We start from the raw sequence: 14,710 nt of genomic DNA on the forward strand, positions 1-14,710 counted from the left end.
AGTTGTTTGAGATGAAACTCCAAAAGGGCCATCCGAAGTAACATCACGCCACATCTATTGTGGGTGTCTTTAAGAGCTCTTTAGCACAGAGGGGAATTCCAGTTGAAATTAGGAGTGTCCCATGATTTTTCTATTTTAACTCTGACACTGTAGTACTGGAGAAAATCTGATCAAATCCCCTGGGTTTCCTTTTTTTGGGGGGGGGGGACAACAATAACAGGAACTCATGAAAATGACTGGAAAAGATGGTAATTAGTCGACTGTCTTTGTCCTTATAAGGGGATAAGCACTGGGCTTCATTACAATTTCCGTCCGTCAAACCAAACTTCACACTGATTTAAAGGCAAAATGATTCAGTTGGTTTTCAAAGGACTTAGGGATATGGTTTCCCCTTAGAAAAACAATGTTCAAAGGGAATAAATGTTGGGTTGTATGAAGGGAACGGTGCAGTGGCTTTGAACGGGCTAGTCATGCAGCCTTAGGCGACAGTGTCATCTAGTGGTCAAACACTAGTATGACATCCCATGGTCGTGGGAAATGAGTGGGCTCAGTTTTACTATCACATCTTTTGATTCTGTGAAATGGTTTTTACTTCCACAGTGACAAGTTTTATCAAATGGCAGCGCTAATGTATGTCCATTTGAGGGGTCAGAAACATTTCGGTCGAACTCATTTGCAATCTAACCGATCACCGTTTTCATGCTAAAGGTGTTAGTTTCCTCTGTCTGGTCAACCAACAGAGATGGAAATCGATTTCCTTCCAGCTGCCGTCATGTGGCGCCGCGCTGAGCTTCGGATGTGATTGATCACCCACAGTAATGACAAACGTGGACGAAATTAACAGGGAGTCGTGATTTACATAATGTCCTATTAATCACTGTGACAGAGGGACAGAGGTGGTGATGGCAAGTCCATGACGGATTAGAGATTATATATTTATATGTGAGACACTAAAAAACCAAAGACTTTGTGTGAAGTCGTGCTGTGAATCAGGGCGTCAGCGATGTGTGGAATGGTTTGGTATCATATACTTTTTTTATATTTACAAAAATTAACGAATCCATTGCAACAATGTGACATTGTTTCCTACATTTAGCAGAAGGAGTGTGAGTCATTTAAAACAAGAGAGAAATCTAATCTAGAACCTTAAAAGCATCACGACTCAGATGCTTTTACAAGTGAACACACAATTGCACAATTAACTAAAAAGGTGTTGACTTTATCAACAATTTAAAAAATGTAAAAGCCTAATTAAAAGTTGAATTATAAGTTAAATAGCCTACACGGCCTACATATCAAGTGACTTGATATGAAAAGTGCATATTTAATTTGGAAATTGATAGAAATGTCATTCCGATGCCTGAAGTCTGTGAGCGGAAGCTTCGTTTTCCCACGACCGGAAACGCAACGCGCGCGGCTCTTTCTACGTCATCGCGCTGCGCGCCAATTTCGTATAGTGCGGAAGGCGCAATAACAAAACACCGGCAGCGGGTCTCGTCTTCTGTCGTTCCCTCAGTTCTGTCTCTCAGCGTGAGCCAGTTCGCTCGAACCGTCCCTCGTCAACATGTCTCAGCAGGCGGGGTATTCACCCAGCTTCAAACGACCCGCGGAAATCATGCGAATGAGAAGGAAGAGAGCCCGGAGTGACGCCGGTGCCTGCTCCGGCCCGAGCGGCCGGGACTCCGCTGGCAGTCCGAGACAAAGCGGCTCATCCCCGGCGTGTGTCCGGCCTTTCTCCCCGGGACCGCTGTTCAGCTCCGGAGGCGGCGGTGGGACCAAGCGCCGGAACCCGTTCGCAAACATCGAAAACACGCACAGCCCCAGAAAGAAGTTTCTAATTTACAACGACGACGGGGAGGCCGAGGCCAGCGACAGTCCGAAGGCGATCAGGTGCGCGGAGAGGGAGGCGGGCGAGGACGTGTCAACAAAAAGAGTGTGTCAGGGAGTTTTATCTTTCAGGGAAAGTCTGACCGAGGCAGAGAAGCAGCAGCAGCGAGAGATTTCCAGCAAGGTTGGTTGTGATTCCAGCATCTCACACACCAGACATAAAAAAATTTTTTTTTTAAATCTATTAATATGAATGGCCCTCAAACAATTGCAGGGCATTCTGATGAGGAATTTTCAAAATAAAAGCCATAAAAATATGAGCCATTGTCACCACTGGATTCAGATTGGAATTACTAGGACACTTCCGGTCAGTTCTCGGTCTGTGGAAACCGGAAACAGACCTGAGATTGTCTGCTTGACTGTGTGGGTGGTGGTCTGCCACCAGTCTGAAGTGGAACTGGTCTGTGTAAACGTGTGCTTTAATTAAATGACGATGATGCCCTTGAAAACTACAATCAAGGCGCCTTCATTTTGAAATTCCTCATCAGAGTTCCTAAAATTTTTCTGACTGACACTTCATGTTTGTTGATTTAGTTAAATTTCAGAATTTCGACATATTTCTGGGATATTTCTTTTATTGCGAAATCAGTTACGTACTCGAAATAATGCCTTGTATGTATTATTCGCTGCCATCCATTTCCATTTTTCCATTCACCATCTTCACTTGTCTGTCCTCTTGTGTAGAAGCGTCTCACTTTCTCCGAGGACGACTCTCTTTTTGAAGAAGAGGAGGGAGATGTTAAAAGTACACTGTTGAAGGTTGGAGGGTTTTTTTCTTCCGTACTTTATTTTGTATAGTCTATAATGCAAAGGTGTTTCTCTCCACCTCTTTTTGTACATGTTCAACCTGTCCTCTCCCCGCTCTCTGTCCAGAGTCCCCAGGCCATCGCTCCTGCCTCCATAGCGCCTCCCGTCTGCACAGAGTACCCGGCAGACTGGAGCCTGAAGACTCGCCTGCTCTTCACCTCCCCGCTGTCCTTGTCCTGGGCCGAGCAGCCCAAAGCCCAGGAGGAAGCGCTGGGGCTCAGCCAGCACTGCAGAGCTCAGTTTAGCACGCTGCCTCACAGTCTACAGGTAGCTTTTTTGGGGTCATTATTACATGTGACATCACAGTGAGTATCCCCATGTCTTCGAGATGAGGGTTTTCACCATGTGCTGTCACTTTTAGCGAGAATTCTTTTCAACGGCTACTAAGTGAATCCCCTCCTTTCCCCCTGCAGGATCCTAAGTCCTGCTCGGAGCTCCGCTCTGCCTTCCAGCAGAGTCTGGTCTACTGGCAGCATCCCTCCCTGCCCTGGATCTCTCTGTTTCCCAGGATCAATGCTGAGAGGAGCTTCGCAGGGAAGAGCACCCCCTGGGCTCAAGACACATCTCTGCAACAGAGTCTCATGAGAGAATGGTGAGGCTGGAGTCATTCAATCCGTCTTTAGCCACACTAAAAAACACAGGTCCACAGACAAGGACTTCAAGTGGATCCCATGTGTCCATCAATCTTACAAAACAGGGTTGGGTTTGTCTATGTGTGTGTTTGTCAGTTGTCCATGTCACGATCAAAGTTTCCCGTTTATAACTTGAATTGCTAATGAACAAATGTGTGAACGTTTAAACATTGACCGTGAAATGTGCCTTTGACATAATTTTCCAGCTTTAAGTCGGCATTGTCTCTCCGCTGAACGTTGATTGCCACGGCAAAGACTTGTGGCTCAAAAGTCTTTTAGAAACTACAAAGCGTGTGCAAACCTTGTTCTGATTCCCTCAAGAGACAGAAGCACAATTTTCCTTCTGCTCTGCACAACTACTTGAAAGTACTTCAAACTCAAAAGGAATAAAAAGGCTGCTTTTCTCTGCCGACAGATTTTCCATTATAGAACTTAAACAAGTTGAATAAGAATGAGTGAAAATGTGAATAAACACACACACGCGGTTCAGTGCCAGCCTTTTTTTCATATCGCAGTGTTTTTCTCTCTCTTCGCCTCTCCTCCACAGGTCAGTCAGTCTGTCATCCCTCTACAGTCTGCTGAAGGCCAGACTGTGTCCTTACTTCTACATCTGCTCCTATCAGGTAGCTCTTTTTGTCTGTTGGTTTGTCTCCCAAACCAGAACACACAACGTCCCGTGACAATGCGTTCTTTTTTCTGTCGTCAGTTCACAGTGTTATTCAGGGCAGCAGGTCTCGGGGGTTCTGCTGCCATCACCGCCTTGATTTCCCCGACAACTCGAGGTCTCCGGGAGGCAATGAAGGCTGAAGGTAGTCACTTCTTTCCACACATAAATACGTTGACAGAATACCCAGGTTGGTGCGGAATGTTGCATACTTTTTTCAGTCTGTGAGGTCCGGGATTCATTTCCAGCTACCTGTACAGAATTTCCCCATTACTATGCAGCCACTTTTCCCCCTTGTTCTTCCTTTTTTATGTATAATTACTGACTGACCAAAGCAGTATCTGCTTCATTTACACAATTATAAATGTCAAATAGAAAAAAGTAAAAAGTACAAGTTAATGTGCAGTAATGTTTTAACACATTCATCTTTACCCCATTTTTCTTTCTTATTTGTTTAACTTGTTAACTTTTCCTTTTTTCCCCTGGTCAGGTATAGAGTTCAGTCTCCCTCTAGTGGAGGAGATGAGGAAGAGCAAGGACCACCAGAACCCGGCAGAGCACCAGGGGAAGGAGGAAGAGCACGATAAGATATCGGAGGAGTGAGTGCGTTTTCCTTTCGTCCCCTGTATCTCCACTTAGCTCATCATGAACCAAAAGCAACATGTTTTGGCGGGGCGACAAAAAGAAAGTAACAGTCAAATGACAAACTCGGTTTGAGTCGTGAGCACCGCCACCTTGACTTTAAAACTGGGAAATGTTCTTGTGTACACAGACACAAGTGTTAACAGTCCATTTCATGATTTATTTTGTTGATGTTTATTTTATGTACAAAAAAGTGAATATCAACAGATGTGTCATCTGATTCTATTACTGCCACAAATCTACATCATTGACTATCTGCCTGAAAAACATCTGTTTTTTACTATTAAACAAGGGATTGTCAGAGAAAACAAGAATACAACAAACATTAATTGTATTATTATTATTATTATTAAAATAGTGATAAATCAACTTGCATCATATCTGAGAAGGACGACACTGAATGCATGATCTGTGAGGAAGACAAATATATGTATGCTCCTGTAAATGGCTCACACCTGGCTTATAGCAAAGATGATTAAGGCACTGACGCCCATTTTATGATCGGCATCATTTTTGTATACATCGCAGTTGCTCTGAGCCGAAAAAAGCCGCAGACTGTCGGGCAGGCGATGACGGTGGAGAGGACGGATACAACGAAGATGAGGACAGCAGCTTCTCCTGGCTGGTGGAGATGGGAGTCCAGGACAAGATCAAGAAGCCAGATAGCATCTCCATACAACTGTATCCTCAAGTGTCACACGACTTTCGCTGAAGCTCCTTAAGCGTTGCTCGCGCCGTCGAAGGTAGCAGACGCAACTGTATGTCCCCCTTTTTTCCACGTCACACAGCAGCAGTAGTCAAAACTCCTTGACCACTTCTTCTAGTCGTAAGGAGGGTCACACGGTGTCTCTGGACCATAAACCTGAGTCTGTGGTGTGCGTAGAGGGACCGGACACTTTCACCCTCATCAACTTCCTCATCAACTGTAAGAGTGTGGTGGCCGCGGCGGGTTCCCAGGCAGGGCTTCCGCCGACGCTGCTGGCGCCCATGGCTTTCAGAGGAGCTACGATGCACACACTGAAGGTATTGACACACACATGCACTCGCATAGCTGTTGTTATGTCTTCATCTGACTGAGTGTGTGTGTGCATGTGTTTTCAGGCCCGCAGTGTGAACGTGAAAAGCCAGGTTGGTTCTACGTACCAGAATATCAGCAGCCTGGAGATCACAGGTACACATCTGCAGGATCTGATCCGTTTATGTTAAACCAGAGATGGGTACTGTTAAGATTTTAAAGATACAGCTGGAACTGAAAACTATGTCTTAATAGTGAAGCACCAGTGTTTAAAATTCCTGAAGGCCTAATCCAAGTTTTTTTTTCTGTGTTTCCTGCAGGACCTATCCTCCCCTCCTCGCTGCACACCATCACAACCCTTCTTCGGCCATCGCAGAAGGGAAACTTCTCAGCTACTCTCTACACGCACGCGCCCACTGCTGTCATGAACACCGCCAAGCAACAGGTAAGACAGCAATGCACTTCTAATGGAGTAGAAAACGGGCAGCGCTCAGCAGCTTCAGAAAACATTAAACTCAACTTAATTGATAAAAAAACTGGATAAAATGGCCTCACGACCAAGTGAGAATGTGTTTATAGAATGGAAAATCCCCCCACACCCTCAAATATTCTTTATACTCTTTAAACTCATTATCATGATGACCAACATATAGTAGAAAACATAAACACATTGCAGCTCATAATCTATGTGCAGTAAAAAATGACATACGTAGAGAAAGGCCTGTATTGAGAAAAAATATTTAAATGTGTATGTCGTTTTAAGGTTGATGTTTTCTCAACAATTCCATCAACCTGCTAACAATGTCAAACGTGTTGGAAACGTGTTGGTGTATGAACATGTCCACTTTAGGGCTGCAAAAACAATTATTTTCATTATCAATTAATCGATTTGTTCTTTGGTCTGTAAAATTTCAAAAAAAATTGTCCCAGTTTGGGACCATTAAAGTCTCTGTGTCTGTCTGTACGGAGGTCCGTCCGCCTGTCCGTCACACATTTTACTCGGACTTGGTATTGGTTGATAACATGTATAGGAAGATGGACCATATGACATCTCAACAAAAGTGTAGTAAAATCATCGTGATCACTAAACTGGTGCAGTATAGGTCATAAACCCCGCCTCCTCCATGTTAGTTGATCAAAGTACACATTGATCGATGTACACGTTAAATAAATCTTTCCAAGTGTTATTTTTCACCAGTTAGTTCGGTTACAATGAGTTTTTTTATGCTAGAAAAATGCTAGTGAAACGTCTTGATTGACAGCTGAGACTGATTCACGATTGGTCGAGCGCGTGCATCGCCGGGACCTCGACTCCGTGGCATTACTCCGCCATCGCTACTGAGCACAGACTCTGGCTACAAATGACGTCAAGATCCGAGATATTTTAGCATCAACTTTTGTACAACTGGGGGGAGTGGAGAAGTCCATCTTTATATACAGTGGTTTGTCACCTGACTTTTAAACGCAATCAGTGGCGAGTAAGAAAAACCTCCGCGCCTTTTCCCGAGTAGAGCAGTGTCCTATCTGACCCCTGGTGGTCGTTTGCCGAACACGCACTCACCCCGGCTGTCCCTGTGCGTTTCGCAGTGTACCGGTGGCTCGGCGGACCTGTCCGGTTGCGGTCTCCATCCCGCTTCCGTCCAGCAGCTGCAACCGCCCCCGAGCCTGGGCAGCACCGCTCTGACGCACCTCAACATGAACAACTACAGCTACACCTGGAAGAACTGAAGGCGCCCGGCATCAGCACGTTTGTGCATTTACAATGTCATTTAAAAAGCAGATTTTAATATTTTTTTAAAGCTTTGATCTTGTGCGATGTAGTAATTCTAAATGTCCTTTATTGTAGATAAATGTATGGTTCAGGCAGCGTGTTTAAAAAATGCTTTTCATTCGTTTCTAATTCGTTTTATTTTCGAGGAAATGGATTCTCTCTTGATAAATCAAGTGCTGGCGATGCAATCAGTTTCTTGCCAGCTTCATTCCAAAAACAATCGTACGAGACTATATCATGTATGAGCTACAGTTTATTTTCTGACTGATGATATAAACCTTATGGACAGTCGGATGTACCTTTATCTTTATTCCTTCTTTCAGAATGCAATGTCATAAACACCAATTCGTAGTTTGAAATTTTCACTGTTTACTGGGTGATGCATGCCTTGGCTCAACTTTTTAAAGTTTTAGAAAATAATCAATTTTTCTACTTTTTACATATGGCAGAAGGAATAAAAAAACAAACAATTAAACACGTCACCAAAGTTTTGAAGTCGACAATTTCTTCTTTTGAAAAACTTCAGTTTGGATTAAAACAAATCAATTCTTGAAATGGGTGGGGTGATGGATGGAACAACGCATACCAGGAAATTACAACTGTATTCTATTGCATGAAATATATATGTTTATTCCAAACCTTTATAATATTTGTATTTAAAGTACCTAATTTGTGTAGATTGTCTCTGTGTGCTTTAGTTTATTTGCTCGAATAAATTGTTAAAACCACGCTAGATCACTTAAGATGACCAGTGTCTGACCTGCAAACTTAAAATTTTATTTGTATAGCGCCAAATCATAACATACATTGTCTCAAGGCACTTTTGTGAGGTTGAGACCTCATAACATTACAGAGAAACCCAAACAGTTCCCCCAATGAGCAAGCACTCGGCGACTGTGGATGAGAAAAAAAATCCCTTTTAATTAGGAAGTGAAAGGACATAGAAAGAACTTATGAGGTTAAAAGTTGTTAATTTGGTGCAAAGTTGAACAAATTAGAAAAACTGCAGAACACCTTCACTGATGTGTAGTCTCCTGTGCAACCTTTAACAGCACATGTTGCAACTTGCTGAGCCGGGTTTGTTAAGAATGGGATATCCTGTTTGATCAACAAATGCACTTATTCAGCTGTCCTGAAAGAACACATGCTTGCCAGTGGAGCTTTAAGGTATCCCAAAAAAAAGAAAAAGCAGGTCATTATTTAATAACAGTATTCGCTTATTGATTAAATTTTTTTTAACTCAACAGGTCACCTGTGGGTATCTCGTATGTGATTACTGCATTCGAAGGTTGTTGGAGCCTGAGCTGCAGTGGGAAGAGTAGGGAGGTGAGACAGAAGCGAAGGATGATGAAAGAAAAAAAAAGAGAAGTGGAAGGAGAAAGGAGGCAACCCCCATGGTCACCACATGTCACCGCAGCTGCTGAATCTGTGGTAAGATGAGTAAAAAGTAGTTCAATAAAAGAGAAGGGCAGAAAGAAAAAGGGAACAGTAGAAGAAAGAAGGAAGATGAAAAAGGGGAATAAGGAAGGGAAGACATTTGATTCACATGCTGTTTTTCCTAGATCGCACCTCGTGCATTATCTCTGGAATTATACTGTTTTTCTTTGATACTTTACAGAACTTGAATTAATTGACTTCATCTTTTTCCCCCAAAAAAGAAAAACAACAACACAAGAATAGATATATAGATGAACTCTATTGATCCCGTAATTACATATAAAAAATTTCATATGATAATCTACCTTTTTGCCATTTTAGACAAACAAAACTACACGATTAACATAAGAAAAAAGAACAGTGTCAAAGCTATCCCATGCACCTATCCATATTCTTTTATTTGTACATATGTTTCCTTTTCTATCTTTAGATTTCTACACTATTCACAGGGCTACATTTGTATGTTTCTATATTTGTGTTCTTTCTAAATTTCTGATGTCTGCTGCAGTACAATGTCAACTGTCCCATTTCGTGGAAATCCTTGTCTGTAGGTTTTGTGTAAACAACAAAAACAGGTGAAAGCATCATCTCCTTCAAAGATGTGTTAAAAAAATCTAGTATCTTGTATCCAGACTTCTCCCTAAAAGGCTGTGTGGCTCTGCGACAATGCCACACTACTTTCACCTTTTTTCCTCTGACAGACAAACAGTCGTCAAGCACAAGAGATTGCTTGTCAGGAAAATGTGAACGTTGAGGTCAGCGGTGGTCGTTGTATGAATAAAAACACCATTGAGGGAACAAAGTCCACTCAGTGCAACTGCCCCCTTTGGTCGTCCATAATGTGAAATGCATCACTGCTGAACAATTCGAAGTAAATCATCATGACAGAAATACTGCATCTGACTGCAGTGAGACATCGTCGGGGAGAGGCATGAATTTCCCAACGAGGGGGTCACACGGGGAAACGTAAACAGGCGGACTCGTCTCTTGCTTCACTGACAAAGTCAGCGATGTTGCAACCGGTCCTGAGAAAGTAACAGGGCCTCGGTCGTGCCAACTCACTCCCTGCGGGTTTTTCCCAACCTGAGGACTATTATGATTATGCTTTATATAAGTATACAATCAGCAGAAAGACCAACTGTTCATTTACAAATGAAGGAATCTTGGGTATTTGCCCAGCTTTGCATCCAGCTCTGATAATGTTCACGGTAAATGTAAAAGAGTGCACCAATGACTTTTACTGACATATCTTTTTATTTATTTTTCAATATTAATAAGAAATTCATCTAAAATGAAAAGCTCCAGAGGGGGCGACGCATACCCAGGGCACTTACTGTGCATACCCAAATCAAATCACTTCATAATTGACGATGAGGAAATGATTGGTCATTCTGAATAAGTCACGATGTCATTCCTATACTCGCTGATAAGCTTTTGGAAGTGTTGCGTGAAATGTTGTTGTGCATTGTCCCTGCGGACCAACTGACTATTCAGGCTTTAGGTCGTGTCAAAATTGCATTTTTTAAAGGTTGAACGACATAATTTTCCTATTTCTTCGTGACATCATGTGATGGGGAATCATTTTCTGATCAATATAAGCTTTAGATTGTCTCTATTAATTTTTATATATAGAGAGAGAGGGATTTTCGAAAATGTGTTGGAGATACCCTTCCACCTTTGCCTTTAAAAAAAAAAATCATTTAGAATTAACAAGTCTATTTTTCTCCCTCTCCTATAATTTGGGGTTTGTGATAATCTACTAATCATTAAAACTTAAAACAGTTTTGATCATTCCTCATTTCTCGCATTGCATCAGATGTTACTGCACTTGCACAATTGATCAGGCCGACTCGGGGAGATGTGACAGGTTAGTGGTTTGTCACTTTGCCGTTGCACACAGTGACACGCTGCATCAAGTCTGGACTTCTCATCACCACATAAATCACCACAGTTCACACTGCTCAGATTGGAGAGGGCCCTGTCGTGTGATCTGCCGCGAAGGGCGGTTGCGTCACCGTCAGTCCTGACCAATCGCGACGCTGACATAGGGCGGGTTCTTCCGGTTACAATTGTGTTAAAAGTAAAAAAAAATCAATGAGGGCAGCCAGAGTAAAGCCAGAACTCCTGCTGCTGCTGAACACAGGGACGAACCGTTTACATCTGAGCACAAGGTAACAACCCGTCTCTGTGCGTGTAGTTCTCTCTGGTGTGCACTTTTTATTAACTGTCCATGTTGATGCTGTTTTTTGTAGTTTGTACTGTTATGTCAAGCTTCTCTTTAAATAAATTCAGCAACACCACCACAAAACAAGTTTTCCCTAAAAGTACATCTATGTTTTCTCTTAGTTCTAGATCATAAAATGAAGGCTGCCGTGTGTGCCATCCTTCTCGTGCTGACTCTACATCAAGGTATTCTTTTGTTCTTTAGTAATAATACAGTGTGGATTGTATATTGCTGTTACAACCCAGAAAGGGAATCTGCGTTTGTTGTGTGAAGCAGATTGATTGTTTTGCATGAGATTAAAAAAACGAGTTCAAAAATTACTAAACAGAGAACCTAGGGCATATGGTCAAATTCTCAAATTTGCTTAGAAACTTAACTTAATCCTAAAAATGCCCGTCAGTATTTCACCGGCAGCCGTTATAAGAGCTGTTCGGATTCTCTAAATGTTTAGGGAAAGGGGCTTCAATGATTCCTTTCCTATCCTGCAACAGGTGTTTTTTTTTTATTTAGCTTTTGTTTGGTTTTTGCAAATGCTCATAATGGTGCGTTGTGTGTGTGTGTGTGTGTGTGTGTGTGTGTGTTTTGTTTCCAGGTGAAGCTCTGAAGTGTAACTTCTGTTTCTCCAAGGAGAACGATCTCTGCACCTCCACCAGCACCCAGACCTGTTCAGGAATTGCCAATGCCTGCGCTGCCGTCATGTTTTCTTTCCCGCCAGGTGAGAAAAAAAGTTTCCTTATTGTGATTCCACAGACAATGCTTCCCGTGTTGAGCTGCAGCAACACAAAGAGAGAGGTTTCACACTTGAAAGACGATAACTTTGGGAGATACTCCCATATTTCAGTACATGCATGTTATATGATATATTGCAACCATTACATTTACAAATTACATTAAATTGAATTAGGTAACGGTATTTCAGAATGCAAATGTGACTGTGACTTGATTGGCTGGCTGTTGGTTCGAGTTCACACTGGGTGTTTTTGTTCTATTTATTTTTAACACCGAATTTCGAGATCTCAATTCGGCCCATCGGAAATTTGAGCAACTAGAATCTATATGATTTGAATTTAATAGCTTGAATTTTTTTTTTGTCATAATGAATTTGTGAACATTCAAAAAAAAAGTGAAATTTTGTTTTTGAAATTTTGAAGCAGATGCAAACAAATAATTAACATGCATAATTTCAATGCTGAAAAATTCACTAGTAGAAATTCAGTTCCGTTCAAATTCTGGTGAGACAGATTTGCTTCCATAGACCTGGTTTTATCAACCTGACCCGCAGGCCACAGGGGGGAAAAAAACAAAGGATGACCACTCCTCGCACCTTTTGCTGCCTGGGGTTGCCGCTCTGCTACCATCTTGTGGCCAAATAAAAAAAAATGCATTCTTCTTTGGAGAAAATTAAATCTAGGAAACAAAACACTGGATGTGATTCATAAAGTTATATCTGGACGTCCAGTATGAACTAGTGCAAATGTATAATGGACTAATTATTGCTTTTGGATTTCTACCTGTGGGAATAACTAAGCATTTAATTGACATCTAAACCACCTGAGAAATGTGATGGTGACAACTGTAGACTATTTCTTTTTATTATTCCAGACCGATCCTTCCGCTCGTGCATTAACATGGCCGTGTGTCAGGGCTTCGTCAAAACACCGGGCGTGTTCGCCACATGCTGCAGCACTGACCTCTGCAATTGAGCCTCTTCGCCCTCTTCGCCCTCTGCCCCCAGGAACCACTGTGGCGGCGTCGGAGGACCAAATTTTCTTCTGTTCTCTGTTGGCCCCATACTGCTGTCACACTTGCTCATGCGAACCAGTGCATGCTTGATTCGTCCACACGGGACTAAAAATGTAAATGGAGATTGTACACACTATGTAGCTGTGGACCACACTGTGTCATTTGTGTCGGGTCAAATTTTCAACTATTGAGGATCAGTACTGCTTTAACGACACTAGGTGGCAGTAAAGCACCGCACCGGAGGGGAGAGCATCAACTTCCCGGCCACCCCTGTAGCATGTGTGAGAGTTTTTGTTTGTGTTTTTTTTTTAGGAGAATTATTAAAAAGACAAATAATGAAACTGAGAGACATTTTGACGCCCTCCCTCTTCACAATGAATTTGAATGATGAGTGCAGAGGCTTATCGTTTATTAAAGCCCAGTCATTTCACCTGCAGTGTTAATAGTGAGTTACCTGTTGAGCAGAACATGCAAATGCATTACTTCTTTCCTATTTTTTTTTCCAGGCACGAGCAAATATCAAGGGGAATAGAGATAAATGTGTTCTCCTTTGGGCTTCAAACTCTCTGCTTTGCGCGCCTTGTGAGCAGATGGCTCAGTTTGCCACTTGTAAGAGCAATTTAGCATCTAAAGGATTATTTTGTGCTGCTCTGTAACCCAGGTGGAGGAGTGCCAGCCGCAGTTAATGAGAGGATAATATGCTCCGTAAACGTGTTTAAGCAATATTAAAGGTAGTCACATACACACACATACATTGAAACACAATGGTTTAATTGAATACATCCTGTTAGTTCCAGGTGACCAAGTAACAGTCTGATTATAAAATATGAACCATTGACCGTGTGTAAAAATGGACGTAGTCACCAGATCCGGAAAATAAATCCAGTGAGGAGAAAGAGCCCAAAATCTACATTCTCTGGAATCACCAGCAGGGGGCGACTCCACTGGTTGCTGTGTGTGAGAAAATTACGCAACTTTTGACTTAATTCATGATAATTTCCATTTATGAGGAGTTAATTGTCTCAAGGTTGCTAGTTTCAAGTCTTCGTCAATACAGCATGATATTCATTATGTAAATTTGTGGTCTCATTTAGAGCAAAATCGGCAAAAACAAAAAAAAAGCACCGTTAGCGTGGATTAGAGCGTGATTGACAGCTGGTCCTTCCAAGTCGGTGCACGGTTTCAGGTGGGAGCACAGTGGACGAGCTCTCAATCAGACCCCACCCCCGATCCTGAGACACGGCGCTGGTCACGGTGAGTTGCACTGCACATCCTGAAGGAAAATGGGGATGGCACTTTATGGCAAGACATCATTTTAGACGTCCTATAATTTAATAGTATGGTTGTAGGCATGATCTGTCCACTCTCCATAGGACTGTAGATGTGTGGATGTATGCAGTGCCTGTAAAAGTATTGAACTCATTTACCCCTTTGGAAGTTTTAATGTTTTATTGTTCAACAACACGGAATCAACGTCCATTTCAAAATGTTCTCTTTGTTTGGCAGTGATCAACGGGAAAATACTTTTTAATGTCAAAGTGAAAGCAGATCTCTGCTAAGTAATAAAAAAAAACAAGCATTAACATGTTAGGTAAAAGAAAAAATTAGTTTATTCCTCAGCAAAGGTTTTATGCACCTAAAGTAAAGTGAGCTTACTTGTGACGTCAACTTTATACAAAATGCAGTAAAGGGAAATAACTTGAACCAAATCACTATTCGCTGTGCAAATATGTTGCCTGTAAAACAGCATCAGTTCTCCTTGATACAATACACGTGTGTTCTAAGCATCTTGGACGAACCCGCCACAGTTCCACACTGTCTCCCTGATGCAGGGGCCAGCGCTTTGTGGGTGAATCCTTCCTTCCTCATTGTCTCTCTCTGTAACCCT

The 14,710-nt window shown here is 42.2% G+C and overlaps 1 protein-coding gene across 2 annotated transcripts; it reads left to right on the forward strand.

Annotated features, from left to right (window-relative positions):
- The first annotated feature begins 1,427 nt into the window (after positions 1–1,427).
- Positions 1,428–9,658, forward strand: LOC118307371 (protein downstream neighbor of son homolog). Of its 2 annotated transcripts, XM_035629898.2 has the most exons (13): positions 1,428–2,011; positions 2,572–2,646; positions 2,761–2,961; positions 3,108–3,286; positions 3,874–3,949; positions 4,033–4,135; positions 4,481–4,589; positions 5,161–5,313; positions 5,457–5,655; positions 5,734–5,803; positions 5,968–6,092; positions 7,235–7,394; positions 8,666–9,658. In XM_035629898.2, exons 1-12 carry the CDS (start codon positions 1,565–1,567, stop codon positions 7,373–7,375), a joined length of 1,878 nt encoding a protein of 625 aa, XP_035485791.1. In that variant the 5' UTR covers positions 1,428–1,564; the 3' UTR covers positions 7,376–7,394; positions 8,666–9,658. The 2 variants fall into 2 exon arrangements, with proteins under 2 accessions (XP_035485791.1, XP_035485790.1); XM_035629897.2 differs by lacking the exon at positions 8,666–9,658 and having other exon boundaries at positions 1,429–2,011; positions 7,235–8,151.
- Positions 9,659–14,710: the final 5,052 nt, after the last annotated feature.

The sequence above is a fragment of the Scophthalmus maximus genome, chromosome 1 (assembly GCF_022379125.1).
Source record: "Scophthalmus maximus strain ysfricsl-2021 chromosome 1, ASM2237912v1, whole genome shotgun sequence".
NCBI classification, from domain to species: Eukaryota; Metazoa; Chordata; class Actinopteri; order Pleuronectiformes; family Scophthalmidae; genus Scophthalmus; species Scophthalmus maximus.